The 20464-nt window shown below is 42.0% G+C and overlaps 1 protein-coding gene across 11 annotated transcripts in view; it reads left to right on the forward strand.

Moving 5' to 3' along the window:
• C8H2orf80 (chromosome 8 C2orf80 homolog) overlaps window positions 1-10163 on the forward strand; it is a 98434-nt gene extending 88271 nt beyond the window's left edge. For all 11 annotated transcript variants that reach the window (XM_072121021.1, XM_072121015.1, XM_072121011.1 and 8 more), the window contains 2 exons: window positions 7164-7237; window positions 9979-10163. In XM_072121021.1, coding sequence (XP_071977122.1) covers window positions 7164-7237; window positions 9979-10056 — 152 coding nt within the window. In that variant the 3' untranslated portion in view covers window positions 10057-10163. The remainder of the gene's footprint in view (window positions 1-7163; window positions 7238-9978) is intronic.
• The last annotated feature ends 10301 nt before the right edge of the window (window positions 10164-20464 follow it).

Raw genomic sequence — 20464 nt, forward strand, 5'->3', positions numbered from 1 at the left:
AAATCTCAAAAAACTTCACATATTTGATATCTCGACATTTGTAACAACCAGTACAATAAAGGTGAATCATTAATAGACCTGCACAATGAATGCTGTAAAAAAACATTTGATACCATCAAGAAATTTTATAAAAATGAATCAAAAATAAAAAAAGTTAAATGCCCCAAAAAGGTACAACTGAAAAGAACAACTCTTCTTACAAAACTAAGCCCTGAATGAGTAAACACATTACTTGAATTCTCCAATTTTGTCTAAGTTATAGCAAAATTAGGCAAATATATAAAACATTATATAAATGAGGTATCCCTCCTTGCTGTATAACAAAGATAACATACATATTTAAGGTACAGTGAATAAAGAATTGATGATTTGATTGTTCTCCAACTGGAAAAAGTTAATAAAATCTCATCAACAAGTTATAGACTACCCAAAATGATGAATCTGAAAGATGCATCTCATCCCACAAAAATAAGCCCTCAAGTTTTCACATCAACAGAAAATGTTATAGCCTGTACAATGTGACAAGGCAAAACTGTAAAACCACTAAATTCTTTAATGCGACCATGGCTATAGTGATGTATAAGAAATATATATGCTGGGATAAATGACATCTAATGGAAAAGGCACCAAAACTGACTCACCTGGACACCCACTGACCCTGAGGTTAGTGACAAAATGGTGGGGGGTTTGCCTCACCCAATGTATTTTGTGCAGCTTATATTGCCCATTTGTCATACCTTCATTTCTTGAAATATAATGTAAAAATAGTAGGATTTGTATTCTCAGTATATTCTTTGGTGAAATCCTTGAAGGGATATGGAAGTTTCCATAATGGGTCACTTTTCAAAGGCTTCACAAAAGCAGCATGGTGTCTTAAAGGAAATCTAACATTGGATTTCATGCATTATGAACCAAACATACCTTGAGAATGTTGTAGCTACACTGACGCAGAAACATATCTTATTTAATCCCAGAGCTGAGTGGTTCAGGATAATGAGGCTCTGTCACTCCTGTGCCTGGCTCGGCACTTCCCCTCTTGCACTGCTTCAGAGAATGATGTAGTCACTGTGTTGTGCCCGACAGGCAGAAGTAATCAATCGCTGCACCATCCCCTAGCTGCTGTGTATAAATCATCCAGCTCAGGTGATTAGTCCTGGACAGTTCAGGAAACTCCATGTAATGTGTTTATGAACGGCAAGCAGCATGCAACCCAACTTTCCCAAGGTCCTTAATTTTATATGTTTTTTCAGCAAAACCACTCAGGGATTAAACATGATATGTTTCTGCATCAGTGTAGCTATGGCATTTTGAAAGTATGTTTGGTTCATAATGCATGAAATCAAATGGTAGATTTCCTTTAAAACAAAACTGTCAAATAACTCTGGTTTCCTTCGGCACCATGTTGTGTGCCTGACATTATATAAAAGAGTGGTACTAGGGAAAACTCACTTTATGTCTTAGATGTGGGCATAAAGTGCATTTTCGGAACACAGCAGGGCAAAGGGGGAACAATGTTATTTGTAGTGATCGCTCCCAGTAGGCCCATGCGGACACATAGATTAAGATGCCGCTGGTGATTTTTCCAGCAGCGTTTAACACCAGCAAGCACCAGTCGTGGACACACTGCCACTTATGAAGAGCCTCTTATGTGTCTATTTAGTAGAACCACCTAAGACCTGAACCCAAGGCAGGCTAAATGACCAAGCTAAGAATAACTTATTTTGCATTAAAATGATGTTTTTGTAGAATAATATCAATTTTCATATTGCTTAGCCGTTGCACATTTTGTATGGATAGAACACAACCACAGTTAAAGGGGTATTCCCATTTCAGGAAATGAATGTTATTGTATTGAATATAAAAAGTTATACAACTTTCCAGTATACTTTCTGTATCAATTCCTCACGGTTTTCTAGATACGTTTTTATAATAGATACAATAACATTAATTTGCCAAAATGGGAATAACCCTTCAAGAGTCAACAAATATTTTAAAATGAGCAATTTTTATTAATATTTCATTAAATTGCAATATTTACATGACTAGATTTCATTGTAAAAACACCAAAGTGCCAAATACGACAGTCCTTGTGCCAGGATACAATATTAACCCCTATGGCCTATTTTGTCCTTTAGGATGCAGCCCCATTTTTCAATTTCTCCCGAGTACAGTGATATACCATATGTAGTGCAGAGGCGTAACTAAGAGAGGCTGGGCCCCATAGCAGATTTCTGCATGGGGCCGCCTTCCCCATAAAAAAATATATAAATATTTAGGCGGCATTCACATAAACATATGCCCGCCTGGCTATAGCCTGGCAGGCACATGTCTGGAGTGCTGGAGAGGTGATCGCGGCTCACCCCTCCACTCTCCATAGAGAATAGAGCCGCATGGTCGTTGTTACGGCCATAGATAGATCAGGCTCCATCTCTTTTGTGGACATGGCTCAAAACAGTGAGTACTCGTTGTACTCACTGTACCGAAGCACTATAGATGCCTGTGAGGGATGTATATCCAGCAGCAAATTTGCAGCCAGATATACGTCCCTCACACGTACTTGTGAATGTACCCTTATACATGTTTATACAACTACACACATTTATACACTCCTATATACGTACATTTATATACACACATATAAATTTCTACACTCGTATATTCACACCTATATACATACAAGTATACACTTATACACACACACATTTATGCACTCTGTTACACTATATATACAAACTCATAAAGTATATACACACATACTGAATATAAACATCACATATACTGCATACACATTATATACTATATATATATATATATATATATATATTAAACACACTTACAGTATACACTGACCATATATACACATACATGCAGCATAAAAAGAAGAACATTTTTTTCACCTAATGCTGGACGTCTTGGAGTGCTGCCTATTTTCGTGATTATACACAGATATATGCATATATACACACAGTATATACAAATATACACAGATATATGCATATATACAGAGTATATACAAATATACACAGATATATGCATATATACAGAGTATATACAAATATACACAGATATATGCATATATACAGAGTATATACACAGTATATACAAATATACACAGATATATGCATATATACAGAGTATATACACAGTATATACAAATATACACAGATATATGCATATATACAGAGTATATACACAGTATATACAAATATACACAGATATATGCATATATACAGAGTATATACACAGTATATACAAATATACACAGATATATGCATATATACACAGTATATACACAGTATATACAAATACACACAGATATATGCATATATACACAGTATATACATAGTATATACACAGTATATACAAATATACACAGATATATGCATATATACACAGTATATACACAGTATATACAAATATACACAGATATATGCATATATACACAATATATACACAGTATATACAAATATACACAGATATATGCATATATACACAGTATATACAAATATACACAGATATATGCATATATACACAGTATATACACAGTATATACATATATACACAGATATATGCATAAATACACAGTATATACACAGTATATACATATATACACAGATATATACACATATATACACAAAGATAAATACATAAGTATATACTTACCTTATCAGACGCTTTGGGGCTGTATGGGTGATGACCGGGCCGTGGCTTCAGGCTGGTGTTCAGGTGGGTGCTTGTTTGTCCGCGGGGGGGGGGGGGTCGTTGTGGTTCTGGCAGGTGCCGGGTGCTTGTTCAGCCGCCGGGGGCCGTGGTCGTTCGGGCAGGTGCCGGGTGCTTGTTCAGCCGCGGGGGGGGGGGGGGGGGGGTTGTCACACTGGGGGAGTCAGGTGGTTGCTTATTATGCTGCGCTGGGGGTGGGGGGAGTGCAGGAGTCGGCGGGTACTTGTTAGCCCATGCGGGCTGTAGAGTGAGGAGGAGGGGCATCAATCCGCTCTGTCAGCGGCCACCTGTGCCAGCATGCAGCGGGATAGGCGGACGGTCACCTGGGGTCGGGGGGGTGGGGCTAGGTAGTCACCTTCGGTCTCCCTGTGCAGGGGGCAGGTGGCTCACGAGGGGGCGGGTTTAGGAGCGGACACAGAGGTAGGGGCCCGGGGGCATGATCCGGCAGGCACCGACACTGAAGGGAAACTGAATGGAGTCCGTGCATCCCCGGGCCCCTTAACCTCACGGGCCCCGTAGCAACCGCTACGGCTGCTACGGCGGTTGTTACGCTACGGATGTAGTGGTATCCTGCTGTATGGGAGCACGGCCGGGCATAGAATGGAAGGAGGTGCCATCTACAACAGATTTGCATTGTCAAATTGCACAGGCTATAATTTTTTTTCTTTTTTTAATGTGGACCTATAGGGGCCTTTTTTCTTTTGCCACATGAGATGCACTTTTCTGGTATGTAATTTTGGGGTATCTATAGCTAATTGGTGAGATTTTATTAACTCTTTGTTGGTGGAGGAAATGAAAATCATCAATTTTTAGGAAGATTTTTTTGTGTTTTTTTACCATACCATAAAAATAGTATATTATTTTTATTCTATGGGTCGCTACGATTACGATTTTCCCATTTTTACTGAATAAAAAGTAATTTGGCAAAATGTTTTTACCATCACCATTTTTCATATGCATAACTTTTTTACTTTTCAACCTCACAAAAACTGATTTGGAGAAAATCTTGTTTATTTTAGCATCAGCATCTTTTCATATGCAGACCTTTTTTTTTTTGGCTGACAAATCGGGTTAGGGTCTTTGTTTTGCGAGAAGAGTGCGGAACATTTTTTTATCACTTTTTAGAGCATATATTTTTTTGTGGTTTTTTATACTTTATTAAGTGTTTTTATGGGAAAGTGACATTTTAGGGGCTTATATTTTTATATATTTATTTTTTATTTATTCTAATGTGTAAACTTTAGTGTTTTTAAATTTTTTTAACTTTTCCATACTTGAACTTGAACCAGCGATGCTCTGATCGGAAGGGGTCTGACTGCTCAGGACATTGGGCAGCCCCGGGGCACTCAGCAAACCTCGGGGCTGCCCAGAAGTGGATCGGATCCCCCGGTAAGCGGCACGCGGGATCCGATCCATAGGGGGAACACCCTTACGCACACCGCGGTCATTCTTGACTGCGGCTTGTAAGGGGTTAACACTCACGAACAGAGTCGGCTCTGATCGTGGGTGTTAGCGCGTGGTGTCAGCTATGATAGACAGCTGACAGTTACTGCTTCTGGTGCCGGGTCCGTTCGTGAGCCGGTGCCAGAAGCAGGAAGTTGCAGCATGTCCCGGTGCAGGAAGTATCTACCCGCAGGGACGTACTATACGTACTATAACGTCCTGGTGCACCTAGGGGTTAAAGTATCAGAACAGGATATGGGCTGCAGTCAAACTTACATACTAAATTAATTCACATTACATGTAATCATGTAATAATTAAACAAACTATATAACTGGCCTGTGGGCTGTAAAAACAAAATAAGGATACATTTACACATCCGTAAGCCCGCCAGGCTGCAGCCCGGGAGATGACCCGCCCATAAAAAACAGTGCAGACACAGCGGCACACACGGGAAAAGATAGAGACAATACATCCAACCATTTACATTGCCATTCTTTGCACTGTACCGTATACTGCCCAGTTTTTTTTCCAGTTCCATATGCCCATAGGGATGTATAAATATGGGTCAAATATGTGCTGCATACGGATGAAAAATGTCACGTATATACAGTCTCATAAGGCACGGAAATATGGGACTGGAAAAATCACATGTTCGTGTGAATGATGCCTTAAAATATGGGAGTTTTCTATTGTATGTACCTTTATGTGAAAATCTGAAAAAGATAAAGCAGACATATAGCAAATGTTTATTATTATGTTTGGATGCTAATACAGCAGTGATGGCAAACCTTTTAGCGACCGAGTGTCCAAACTGCAAACCCAAATCCCCTTCATTTATAGCTAGGTGCAAACCAAAATTAGAGCAGTATCTTATTGCTCCCTGTTCTTCAACAATGTTCAATCTTACTGGCCTCTTGAGGACACCAACACAGTAGAAAGCCCTGTCTACACATTCTCCCTATTCCTACAGTCCCAAGTAGCCAAGTAAGTCACTTTAAAATATTATCATTTAAGTTGCTTGGAACTACAGGAAAACTCTTTGAGTCCTGTGTGGTGTGCTGGGGTGATGGCCCGGGTACCCACAGAAAGAGCTCGGAGTGCCGCCTCTGGCACCCGTGCCATAGGTTCGCCACCACTGCTATAAAGTGTATAAAGACTTTTTTTTCATAAATGCAGCATATCACCCAAATTTTTCACAATTATTATAATGTGTTAAAAGAAAACAGTCTTAAAATCACTTGGCCATGTTAAAGTGTTCCAAAATTACAACCGGTTATAGTGATATATGTCAGATTTTTAAAAAAGCTCTGTCTGGACGGTGAAAAGTCGCATTGGCATTAAGAGTTTAAAGGTCTATCATTTGGATCGCAAATTGAATAGCTTGAAACACTTACTGTCAAAACATTGGGGCAGATTTATCAAGCTGCCTGAAAGTCAGAATATTTCTAGTTGCCCATGGCAACCAATCACAGCTTTCCTTTAAAATAAGATGAAAGCTGTGATTGGTTGCCATGGGGAACTAGAAATATTCTGCATTTCAGACAGCTTGATAAATCTGCCCCACTGTATCTTGGGAGTGTACAGCTCTGATAGGCCCCTAATTTCCACAATAACCTGCTGGATCTGTGTTGTCGGGGGTTGTGTAGATTATTGTGGCAATCAAGAACAATAGATCTGTTTTTTCATGTGAGTAACTTCACGAACAGTAAATGGAAGTGACTGCAATATCTTAGAAGTGAAACAGACTACATGAATGGTGTATGCTGGCTGTTACACGGCAGCAAAATCCATTGATAGCCATGGGCAATAAATATAAGGATAACATCAGTTTTAATGCTGTGATAGAACTTTAAATTATATATTGTAGGAGAAATATTTAAAGAAATGTGGAGGGCTAGATAGACTCAAGTAAATTCATTCTTGAAAAACCTAAAAACACAGTTCAGAAGAAAATGGAAATACACAATGGGTTCACATTATTACCATTATTCTATTCCAGGTGCAAGATTGTGGAATTCTTCTGGCAAACATGAAACTGAATCATCACAAGGATTGGACTCAGATGAGCATTTAGTGAGTAATGAATCAGTGTTCCTAACCCCATGTGATTGATGAAGCTCTTTGAGCCTTTCTAGAGCACTAAAACCAGAGCCAGTTTTAGACAAAGTAGGGCTCTGCGCAAAACTAAAAGTGGGACCCCATAATAAAACTATTTTATGAACAGTCACATCCAGCAATCTGTAATATAGGACTGTAGGATAATTTTATAGGAGACAGACAGATGATAGGTAGATTGATGAGAAATGAAAAATATAAAAGATGACATACATTTATAGATAGATGCTATATATATATATGTATATATATATATATATATATATATATATATATATATACATAAATATAAAGTAGAAGATAGATATGAGGGATACATAAATACAGTAGAAGAGAGATAGAAGATCGAATGATAGAAGTATTGATTATAGATAGGAGATAGATGAACAGGAGATAGATGATAAGCATCTTCACCCAGGCATTCAACCAAGTGGTATTAAAAGAGCAATACATCCTCTGCCCACAAAAGTCCAAACGCAGAGAACCCTTTAGGTAGGACATGGGGGCCTGGGCAAGTGCCCAGTTTCCCGTCCCCTAACACTGTCCCTGACTAAAACTAACCCTACAAGTGTTCATTAGAGGGGCTCAATCTCACTTACAATGTGGTTTAATTTTTTATTAAGTTATTATTCCCTTTGTCATTTAAGTAATTAAAATAATTATTGTGCCACATGTGGACCCATCTTAAAGTGTTGTCTAAATAATGTGTCAGCATACCATGCAGGGTCAGGGTACCCACTTAGTGATGATTCCAATATCTTTATAAATAAATAGCTAAATCTCCCCTAAGTCTACAGCCACCCTAAGGGGGGAGCCCAGTGCATAGGAATTAACCATTCTTTGACATACATGAAAGCTGTAAAAATCTTTTTGCATTAAAAGGTTTTTCTCATCTATATCCTTGGCTATTTTCATGACTATAATTATCAATTCTAATGAAGTGGAATACGTTTAGAATTTCAGTAAAACTTTGGTCCTGCAAATCCAAAGTTTACGGTAATTTGTAGGAACAAATCCCCCCCATATTAGCAAAATGGCCGCAAGCACAACGTGTTACATGGGGCAGAGAACTCTGGGAAGAAGATAGGAACACCCTCGATCACATGTGCAGGCATGTAAGCCAATCAGCGACCGGCAGGCTTATGTGATGTCACAGCCCTATAAAAACAGACGGCCATGTGCAATCCCGTCATTTCGTACTGCATGTGCAGTCTCTAGCGTCTAGTTGCTTGTACTCAGTAGCTGATGGAGTGATTTTTGCTCAACGCCAAGGGTGTCCGTTTTGGGTATCTGTATACCCCATATTTCAATTCTTTTTTATTGTTAAAGTTGATATAAAAAAATCCATGTCAAATCCACATAGATGATGGAGTGATTTTTGCTCAAATTCCAGGGTGTCCGTTTTTGGGGTTCTGTATTCCCCAAGTTTCAATTCTTTTTTGTTACTATAGTAGATATCAAGAAATCTGTGTCAGATCCACATAGTTGGTGGAGTGATTTTTTCCAGGGTCCAGGGTGTCAGGAATATGGGATGGATAACGTCATTCCACTGCTTCATGTCTTGGAACAGATACTGCAAAATCTGTCTGGTCAGGGCACTAGAAAAGTGGCGACTACATCTCATGGCCACATGAACCCACTGGGGGCTGAACTGGAGGAGGACATTGGAGCACAAGCAGAGTCTGGGGAAATTAGTAGTTTTTCTACTCAGGTGACAGGAGAGGAGGAGCAGGAGCATCCAGAGGAGGTAGAAGACGAGGCTGATGACCCAGAAGCACCGTGGCAGTATACAGTGGAGATGGAGGCCGGGAGTCCCTCAGAGTAACTTGCGCAGATGGCCTGCAGCATGCTGCTTTGCCTAACTAGTAACAGCAGAATAGTCAACATTCGGCATAGGGATGACTTTTGGCTCTCCACCTTCTTGGACCCTCGCTACCGGTCCAAAATGGGTGCCTTTTTTCCACCTTTTTTTGAGTGTATTTTCTTAATATATTTATGGCCCTATAGGGTGTTTGAACCCTAGGGAGTCTGACCATTCACACAAGGTACTGCAATACAACTTTATTTCAATATTCTGTGAATACTTCTTTTCTGTTCCGTAATGATTCTGGCCTAATATTGTGTAGCCCATATTGGTGTCAGGAATCCTTTTCATTATAGAAAGCACAGTAGAATTAGTGTGTAGATGATGGTCACTTTCAGGGCAAAATTCATGATTTCTGTTAGAACTGAAATGCCTTTTTCAAACGACAGTTTTGAAATTTTGAGCAGAATAATTCAGTGTGAAAATTGTTTCATTTATTTTGGACAGTATTTTCCATCAGTATTTGTTAGCCAGAACCAAGAGTTTGTGCAGAATATCTTTCCATTATACTTTTTATTTTGGTTTCCAAAAAATGAACATGTGGAAGTCAGGCCGTCTCCTCCTACAGTATAAATACAAAATTATTAAAACAACATATATACCTGCACCTTGAAAACAGAAAAATGTTACATGTGAATTTTGTTGCCTAATTTGATCCCAATATTAATAGATAGATTACACTTCATACAAGACAAGTATTGAATTTGGCAAGACATTCTATTCACGTGAAAACTGTCAGGATACGTAATGTTCTAAAGATTATGTATGCATAAGATTACTTTTTTTTACATCTTTTTTTCTTTAATTATAAATAATTCTGTTTTGCTTATTAAAGGGACAGGAAAGAGAAGAAACATCAACTGAACTAGAATCTGAAGAAGATACTGATAGAACTGATGAAATTAACCCATGAACCTCCAATAAAATTAACAAATATATATCCATCACATTTTTGCTTCTATCTCTAAGAAACTGTAATTCTTGTACTGTGACCGATCATAAAGTTTTGTTAAAGTTTTACATTTGTCCCATATTCACATATTTATATTTACCATATTCAGTTTCCTGTGTCTGTGAAGTGGTAGATGGAAGGTTATAATGAATTGAAGAAGGCATGGAGTATCGAAAACAGATAGGGGGCCGTAATCCTGCAGTTACGAGATGAATTTTAAAAACACGGACAAGATTTATGCCAAGAACCTGGTAAGGGTAGCTCTGACCTGGTAACCACTATCCCACAGAGGAGTATCCCAGGCCAGGGCTTCTCCGGATAGCAAACAAAAGATAAATGCCACCTTAGAGCGTTCGGTGGCGAACTGGGACGACATTACTTCAATGTGCAGCGAGCACTGGGAAACAAAGCTCCTGCACAAATTGGGGTTGCCATCAAATTTGTTAGGCAAAACAAATTCGGGTCCAGACTCTACTGCCGGGAAACATGGCGGGGTGACTGGGGCAACAGGAGGAGGAGTTGCAATGAGTTTGTCTAGGAAGTTGTTTTTTGACAGCAATCTCTTCTGCTGGGAATCTGCCAGTAGCTGATATTGATCCTTGACACTGTCCATGGCTTTGGCATGATTCATGATCTTGGCCGGATATTACTATAACACCTGTGGGGACAAGTGTGGGGAAAAGTCTCTATGGGAAGAGTCTGAGGACCCTCTGGGGGATGATGGTACTAGCCGCAACCCGAGACCGGAGTCTAAGTGGTTCCTGGTCTTCGCCAGAGCCCTCCGCAAAGCGAGATGGTCCTGCTGCGGCGGGGTGCCACCAGGTCATTCCACGGGTGTGACTGGGCCTGCGGGGGCAGCCAAGGTAGGGAAGCAAGAAACAGGAACCACAGGATAGCACAGGAACCACAGGGACGGATCACCGGAGTAGGAACCACAGGATGGGACAGGAACCACACGACAGACCATTGGAGCTGGACACAGGAACAGACCTCAGGATGGCAGAACCTCGGCAGGATGGCAGGACCGCCACAAGAATGCAAGACCGCCACAGGAATGCAGGATCACCACAGGAATGGAGGACTGCCACAGGAATGCAGCACCCCCACAGGATTGCAGTGCTGCCACAGGAATGCAGGACCACCACAGGAATGCAGGGTTGCCACAAGAATGCAGGATGGTCACAGGAATGCAGGACTGCCATAGGAATATAGGAACTCGGAGGAACTCTGGAGTACAGACACACAGAGGAATCCTGGGAATGCTGGGAACGCTGGAACACTAGGAAACACAGGAGGGCTTTCACTTCAGGGAAATGACTTGAAGATCCAGCAGTGAGTGAAGGGAGGTGCTGGATTATAAGGGCGAGCCTGATTAGCCACTGCCAATCAGGGGGATGCTGGCCCTTTAAATCCTAAGGAGCCGACGCACGCGTCCTAGTAAGCTGGTATGGGCGCGGCTTAGACCAGCAGAAGGATCGTGGCCTGGATGAGACCAGAGCAGTGCCAGGAGCCAGGAGAGGTGAGTATGGGCTGGGGGGACACTGCGCCACATGGAAGGGCACGAGATGTTCACACAACAAAGATAATTTTTGACACCTTACTATTTTATTCAGTTTTCTTTCTGTCTTAGCTCCTCAGAGATGGTCAGTGTAAGATTCCAGTGTGGGCAGTGTAAGTGTGGGCGGGGACTCTCTAAGCAGACACTTAATGATCCATCAAGTTTTTTGAGATGAATGGGCTTAGATTATCAGGGTACAGGGTTATATACACTTTCATTTACATTCTGTACATTCTACTAGTGTCTAACACATAGAAAAAGAGATATGAGACAGATGAGATTTCCTGCGACAGGATACCGCCAGGTCGTTTCACAGGTGCGACTAGCCCGCGGTGGCAGCCGAGGTCGAGGTTCCTTAGCGGAAGACAGTCTCGTGGTCAGGTCCAAGCAGAAGGTCAGGGCAGGCGGCAGAGATGCAAGGTCAAGTCCAAATCCGGGGTCAGCAACGGGAGGTCCAGGCAGGTGGGAACAGGAGGACAGGCACACCGGACACAGGAACACAGCAACAAGGAGGGACTCAGGTAACATGGCAACACGGAAGGAATATCGCAGGGGAGCTTTCACCATGGAGTACACACAAAGATCCGGCATGGAATGATGGGAGCCATTGGGTTAAACATAGAACAGGCATTCAATAATTTGTCCTTTTCCTCATCTCCCTCTAGTTTATTGCTCAGAGGGCCCACACTCTCTGTTTTTAGTTTTTATCCACATATATTTGAAGAATAATTTGGGTATATTTTTACTTTCCTTGGCAATATTTCTTTCAGTCTCTATTTTTATACAGAAAACATTTTTCTATCTCTAATCCTTTAAGGCCAAATCACTACCTTTGTATTCTAGCAACTAAAACACCTTATCTTTTTCATTTTTTGCTCACCTTACCAAACTAGTTAATCAAACTAGCGGATCCTGCTCTCCCTCACAGCCGGGGGAGCAGACCAGCTAGTAGTAGGGTGGATGGGAGTGCAGGTAAGCCAAGGCAGCTAGTGGTTGTAGGGGACTCTATAATCAGGAAGACGGATAGAATAATTTGTCGCCAAGACCGCCTCAACCGAATGGTTTGCTGTCTCCCTGGTGCCAGGGTTCGGCATGTGGTGGAAAGGGTGGATAAATTACTGGGAGGGGCTGGGGATGACCCAGCTGTCGTGGTCCATGTTGGTACCAATGACAGAATAGATGGTAGGTGGAGGAGCCTGAAGAATAATTTTAAAGAACTAGGTTCAAAGCTTAAGGAAAGGACCTCCAAGGTAGTATTCTCCGGAATCCTACCTGTGCCATGCGCTACACAGAGCACACAGCGGGAGCTCAGGGAGTTAAATGCATGGCTCAGATCCTGGTGTAGAGCAGAGGGATTTGGGTTCCTAGAGCATTGGGCTGACTTTTCACTGGGGTACAAGCTGTTTTCTGCAGATAACTTGCACCTAAGTGGAAGGGGGGCTGCTGTGCTGGGGGAGAAGATCCTAGCAGGGGTGGCGGAGTATTTAAACTAGGCTCGGGGGAGGAGGAAAAGGAAGACACTGAAGGGGTAGACAGGTCAGAGAGGGGGCAGGTTATGTTGGTGGGTGGTGATGTGGGCTGTGTATGGGGGCCTAAGGCAGTGGATAAGGAGATCCACAAGTTGCAGAACAGTGGTGAGGATATATGTGCCAGTAAAATTACTTTAAATCAGATAAATAACTGTGGAAAATTAAATTGTATGTTCACAAATGCCAGAAGTATCTCAGGCAAAATGGGCGAGCTTGAGGCTCTGATATTAGAGGAACAGTTAGATGTTGTTGGTGTAGCAGAGACATGGCTCGATGCATCGCATGATTGGGTTGTTAATATTCAAGGTTTTACACTCTTTCGGAAAGACAGGGCAAATAGGAGGGGAGGTGGTGTATGTCTGTATGTCAGAAGAGACTTAAAAGCGATTGTGAATGAGTCAGTGGTCTCAGAGTGTGAGGAGGCTGAAACTTTGTGGGTTGAAATTCAAAGCCAAGAGAGCTTTGAAAAAATTATTTTTGGTGTAATTTATAGACCCCCTAACATCTCTGAGGAAATAGAGGGTCACCTATATAAACAGATGGAGCGGGCTGCACAGGAGGGGACCGTAGTGATAATGGGAGACTTTAACTTTCCAAATATAAATTGGGGTCAGGGCTCGTCTTCATCTATGAAGGGGAGACATTTTATGAACATTCTTCAGGATAATTTTATGGTGCAGCTTGTAGAAGATCCCACAAGAGGTGATGCATTGTTGGACCTTGTGATTTCTAACAACGAGGAGATTGTCCAAAATGTCAGTATCCGGGAACCCCTTGGGAACAGCGATCATAATATAATTATTTTCCTCTTAAACTTTAAAAAGCAGAAACAGGTGGGAAAATCGAAAACTTTGAATTTTAAGAGGGCTAATTTCCAAAAATTCAGGGCTGCAATACAGGATATAGACTGGGATCAGATACTGTCACATGGTGATACTAATGTTAAATGGGAGAAATTCAAATCTATCCTGGGTTTTTATACTTCTAAATTTATTCCAATAGGTAACAAGTATAGACGGGCTAGATTACACCCCGCGTGGCTTACAGCTACAGTTAAAAGGGCAATTAATGAGAAAAAGAGGGCATTTAAAAAATATAAATCTGACGGGTCACCTGAGGCTTTCAATACTTATAAAAAACTTACCAAAATCTGTAAAAAAGAAATCAAATCAGCCAAAATACAAAATGAAAGACAGGTGGCTAAAGATAGCAAAACAAATCCCAAGAAATTTTTTAGGTATATCAATGCAAAAAAAATGGGTCACAACAGGTTGGACCCCTTTATTCTGAAAATGGGGCATCGGTGACTGGAGACCAGGAGAAGGCGGAGATACTTAATAGGTTTTTTAGCTCCGTTTATACAATAGAAGAGAGAACTTCTGACTTGGGTGGTGCCAGTGCGGGTCATGGATCCTGTGATATACTAGGCTGGCTAAATGTAGACATTATCCAATCTAAGCTCAATAAAATCAATGTGTACAAAGCTCCTGGACCAGATGGGTTACACCCCAGAGTTCTTAAAGAACTCAGTTCTGTTATTGCTGTACCGCTGGCTAAAATCTTCAGGGATTCTGTAATGTCTGGTGTGGTGCCAAGTGACTGGCGCAAGGCAAATGTGGTGCCAATATATAAAAAGGGCTCTAGAACTTCGCCTGGCAATTACAGGCCTGTAAGCTTAACTTCCATTGTGGGGAAAGTATTGGAAGGGTTGGTAAAAGACTACATACTGGAGTATGTGACATCAAATAGTATAATAAGTGACAGCCAGCATGGGTTTACTAAGAATAGAAGTTGTCAAACTAACCTTATCTGCTTCTATGAAGAGGTGAGCAGGTGTCTGGATGGAGGAGCAGCTGTGGATATTGTGTTCTTGGACTTTGCAAAGGCATTTGACACTGTCCCTCATAGACGCCTGATGGGTAAAATTAGGGCTATTGGTTTGGCAGAAATCATTTGCAATTGGACTGAAAACTGGCTGAAGGATCGTATCCAGAGAGTTGTGGTCAATGATTCCTACTCGGAATGGTCACCAGTTATGAGTGGTGTACCCCAGGGTTCTGTGCTTGGCCCACTACTATTTAATATATTTATTAATGATATAGAGGTAGGAATTAATAGCACTGTGTCTATTTTTGCAGATGACACCAAACTGTGTAGTGTAATACAGTCTATGGAGGATGTTCATAGGCTGCAGGGTGACTTGGACAAACTGAATGTTTGGTCATTGACTTGGCAAATGAGGTTTAATGTGGATAAATGTAAGGTTATGCACCTGGGGGCCAATAATCCAAAGGCAAAATATGTCCTTGGGGGAGTAAATCTGGGAGAGTCCCTTGTTGAGAAGGACCTGGGGGTACTAGTAGATCATAAATTGAATAACAGCATGCAATGTCAATCAGCTGCCTCTAAAGCCAGTAGGATCTTGTCATGTATCAAAAGTGGTATGGACTCTCGTGATAGGGATGTAATATTACCACTATACAAGGCACTGGTTCGGCCACACCTGGAATATGCTGTCCAGTTCTGGGCACCGGTCCATAAAAAGGATGCCCTGGAGCTGGAGAGGGTTCAACGTAGAGCCACAAAAATGATAAGGGGTATGGAGGGTCTCAGTTATGAAGAAAGATTAAAACAACTAGATTTATTTAGTCTGGAAAAGAGACGACTACGAGGGGACATGATTAATTTATTTAAATATATGAATGGTCCATACAAAAAATATGGTGGTAAGTTGTTTCAGATTAGATCAAATCAAAAGACGAGGGGGCACTCTCTCCGTTTGGAGAAATCAAGGTTTAATCACCGGAGGCGACAGGGCTTTTTTACTATGAGAACGGTCAATCTGTGGAATAGCCTGCCTCAGGCGCTGGTCACAGCAGGGACAGCGGAGAGCTTCAAGAAGGGTCTAGATGCCTTTTTACACCTAAATACCATTGACGGTTATGTTACATAGAATTGTTTCCCCTAAATCCCTTCCTCATCCAATCACTTCCCTTCCTTGGTTGAACTTGATGGACAAGTGTCTTTTTTCAACCGTAGAAACTATGAAACTATGAAATATTTTTTAAATGTTTTAAATTTTTCCCAGTTTATGCCATTAAAGTCCTCCTTTACCTTCTGAAAATGCCCACCTGAAGTTTAGAGTGTTTGTTGCCCCTCTACTAACCATCTTAGTAAAGCAGAATACAACATCAATGATATTGGGGTTTACTATACCCACGTGCCACCAAATTGTAATTTTGAAATTCTCTCAGATCAGCTCATTTACTAAGGGTCCGTCAGACGCACTTTTGTCGGGTTTCCGTTTTGCATTGAATTGCCCTGGGATTTTGGCGCACACGATCGGATTTTGACGCATTGGGCCCCGGCTTGCACGCGACAGAAATGGAGGTGGGGGAGTTGTGGCCGCCGGACAACCCGACAGAATCGGACAAACCACGGAATTTAAAAAAGGTTTTGTGTCGCAAGATCAAGAACTCACATGCACCAGGAAGAAGCAGGTGAACTCCGGCGGACCTGGGTTCAGCAGCGACACAGGAAGGAACTGGGACACACGATCTTAGTGAATCGCGCCATACCCAAATCCAGATGGCATTTTTATGCTTTTCTATGGCAATTGATTCCTAAAAAAATGCATTGCACATGCATGTGTCTCAGAGTGCAATGCTTCTCCATAGACTTGTATGGTGCATTTTTCACACGCGTGACTTGCAAAAGGATGCGCAGAACAAGCACGTGAAAAACGCAAGTGTGGAAAGGGCCTTAGGCTCTCAAGGTATAGGGGCATATAGAACTACAAGGAATAACTTCTTAAAAAACTATTTAATATGCAAAGGCACAATGCTTATAGGTTACAAAAAAAAATATGAAATAAGCAGACATGCATAAAGGCAGAACAGTAAAAATACAAAGAGATAAAATAAAGAAAAACAGACCTCTTACTTATCAGATTAGCATAGAGACCCCTGTAGGAGAATCAACGAAATACTGGATAGGCTCTTTTTGATTAACATCAACAAAAAACAAAGAGCTAGAGAGATTTTTGAAAAATATGTATATACTTTATTAACATTCCAAATAATACACATTTACAACTCCCAAAAACAACATTTGGGGAATTTACAAAGTACAGGGGAAACAAGGTGTCCCAGATGAAAATGGGACCATACAGCGGCCCCCCTCCTTCCCATGCCCCAAAATCAAAGCGTGCCAAATATGGGTAACAATTATAACTTTGTCCAGCAATAGGACCAAAAAAGGTAGGGTAAGATAGACAACAGTGCAAATTGAGCCAATTCAACGAACCGGAGGTACCTTCCGGTATAGAAAGTTTTTAGCTTTGCATGTCGCACTTACCCGCAGGCATGGTAGAGGCAGGCGGAGGACAGTCAGAGGGAAGGTACACCCCGATGCGTGTTTCGCACAGATTCTTCGTCTTTTTGATTAACAACCTAATCTGCCCCCTTGGTCATGTGAGAAGGGCATGGTTACTCCGGGCATGGTTTCTTCCATGGGTCTCCTAAGTATATTGCCCAGCAGCAGTTTAAAATTCTAGCAATACCAAACACCACTATGAAATATTTAGCCTATTATCTAATACCAAATTAGCAAATTACCAATTTTGTTGGCTCCCTGGGTCTGCAATCCATGCACTTCACACCCTATGAATATCAGAAGACCCTGATCAAAGATTCATTGACAAGGACTTTAAATCTATGTATTATGACAAGGCTGGCTTTGAAGTCTAGTTTGACTAGTCCTAGTCTAGTCCTAAGCAGCATTTTACAGACATCAGATACATGCATGGCAGTTGGTGATGGAAAGTTGGCATCAATTACCATTGGCTATTAATGTAACAGAGGAATCACAGAGGGGGCAAAATAGGCAAGAAGCATAGTGGATAGCTTTTATTCCATTATCTTATAGACAATGTGGTTTAAGCTGGGGGATCATCATACCGCATACCCCAAATCAGCTGCCTTTGAAGGACCTACAGGTTTCTTCCCACAAGACGATATCAGGGAAATTGAAATGTAAATATTAGAGATGAGCGAACACTAAAATGCTCGGGTACTCGTTATTCGAGACGAACTTTTCCCGATGCTCGAGTGCTCGTCTCGAATAACGAACCCCATTGAAGTCAATGGGAGACTCGAGCATTTTTCAAGGGGACCAAGGCTCTGCACAGGGAAGCTTGGCCAAACACCTGGGAACCTCAGAAAAGGATGGAAACACCACGGAAATGGACAGGAAACAGCAGGGGCAGCATGCATGGATGCCTCTGAGGCTGCTTAATCGCACCATTATGCCGAAATTATGGGCAACAGCATGGCCATGACAGAGTGACAGAATGAAGCTAGATAGCATGTAAAACATCCAATAATTGACCCTGACACTATAGGGGACGGCATGCAGAGGCAGAGGCAGCGGCAGCAGGCTAGAGAGTGGCATGGCGACATACCCTAATTGGACTCAGGCTTCAAACCAATGGGTGTCAGAGAGGAACCAAAGGAGGTGAGCAAGAAGCGCTCAAATAATATCGGTACATGATAAAAGTTTGCCAGTATATTTTGTGGATTACACAGCAGGGTGGCGACAAAGTTAACATGGAAGCCATGAAAACAACCCAAAATTCTGCCTGACACAGCTCGTTTGATAAGGGGACCATGTATGCTTACAGTTCATGCCAGTCGCTGCACTGGCTGCCAGTCTCCTTTCGAATACAGTTTAAAATAATAATAACCCTCATCCATAAAGCTCTGTATAATGCTGCACCCCCCTACCTCTCCTCTCTTATCTCAGTCTATCGCCCAACCCGTGCTCTTAGATCCGCCAGTGATCTTAGATTAACCTCTACCCTAGTGCGGACCTCCCACTCGCGTCTCCAAGACTTCTCTAGAGCTGCACCAATTCTATGGAATGCTCTGCCCTGGACTATCAGACAAATACCTAACCTCCAAAGTTTCAAACGTGCTCTTAAAACCCATTTCTTTAGGCAAGCCTATAACACTCATTAACTGCATGAAGTTTTAACTCTTCTACTAACCCGTCCTGTGTCGTCCTCCCATCTGTTATCCAGCAACCAACAGGCACCAGACTTCTCTGCAGTCCCATTCACCCTGGACCTGGTATATAAGATGACGGCTGAGTGGTTCAAGCGACAGCAATTCCATTTATTATATTTTGTTCTATTCCCTAAGAAGAATGGCTTGACCGTTAAATATTCTTTTACCTCGTGTTACCCCATCATCTTCATAAACCGTAAGCTCTGGCGAGCAGGGACCTCACTCCTGTTGTTCCATACAAATGTTGTGCTCTGTTACAATACATTTGTATTTGTTTCCTATGATTTGTAAAGCGCTACGGAATATGATGGCGCTATATAAATAAAGATCATTATTATTATTATTATGGAGGCAGTGAACTAGTAGTAGATTAAAGGTGCTGCAACTATGTTAGTTGGATCTTGGGATGGAGCTGGCGCTCTGCAGCCAGGCGAGCTTTTGCCAATCCAAGCCCCTGTCTCTAGGCTACTCCCCAAACAGCACTTCTAAGAACCTTTTGTATAAGATCAAGTGTAGTAGCGTTCTTATAAGTTTAGGATATGGCGGGTGAGGGGAATGTAAACAGATGCGCAAGAAGCGCTGAAATAATATCCCTAAATGGTAAAAGTTTGCAAGTATATTTTGTGGATTACACAGCAGGGTGGCGACAAAGTTAACAACTTTGATGTGGAATGCCCTGTAATAGCTCTTGGGCGGTGTGCCTTTTATCGCCTAGGCTCAGCAGTTTCAGCACCGCCTGCTGTCGCTTAGCGACGGCACTGCTGCTGTGCCTAGAGCTACCGACTGATGGCGCCATGCCCACGGATGGTAATTCGGAGGAGGAGGAGGTGGAGGAGGGGTGGGAGGAGGTATAGTAGGCCTTTGAGACCTGGACCGAGGTAGGCCCCGCAATTCTCTGCGTCGGCAGTATATGACCAGCCCCAGGGTCAGACTCGGTCCCAGCCTGCACCAAGTTAAGTGTAGTAGCGTTCTTATAAGTTTGGGATATGGCGGGTGAGGGGAATGTAAACAGATGCGCAAGAAGCGCATGATGCGCATGGAGCTGGCGCTCCGCTGCCAGGCGAGCTTTCGCCAATTCAAGCCCCTGTCTCTAGGCTACTCCCCAAACAGCACTTCTAAGAACCTTTTGTATAAGATCAAGTGTAGTAGCGTTCTTATAAGTTTAGGATATGGCGGGTGAGGGGAATGTAAACAGATGCGCAAGAAGCGCATGATGC

Source organism: Engystomops pustulosus, chromosome 8 (genome assembly GCF_040894005.1).
Source record: "Engystomops pustulosus chromosome 8, aEngPut4.maternal, whole genome shotgun sequence".
NCBI lineage: Eukaryota > Metazoa > Chordata > Amphibia > Anura > Leptodactylidae > Engystomops > Engystomops pustulosus.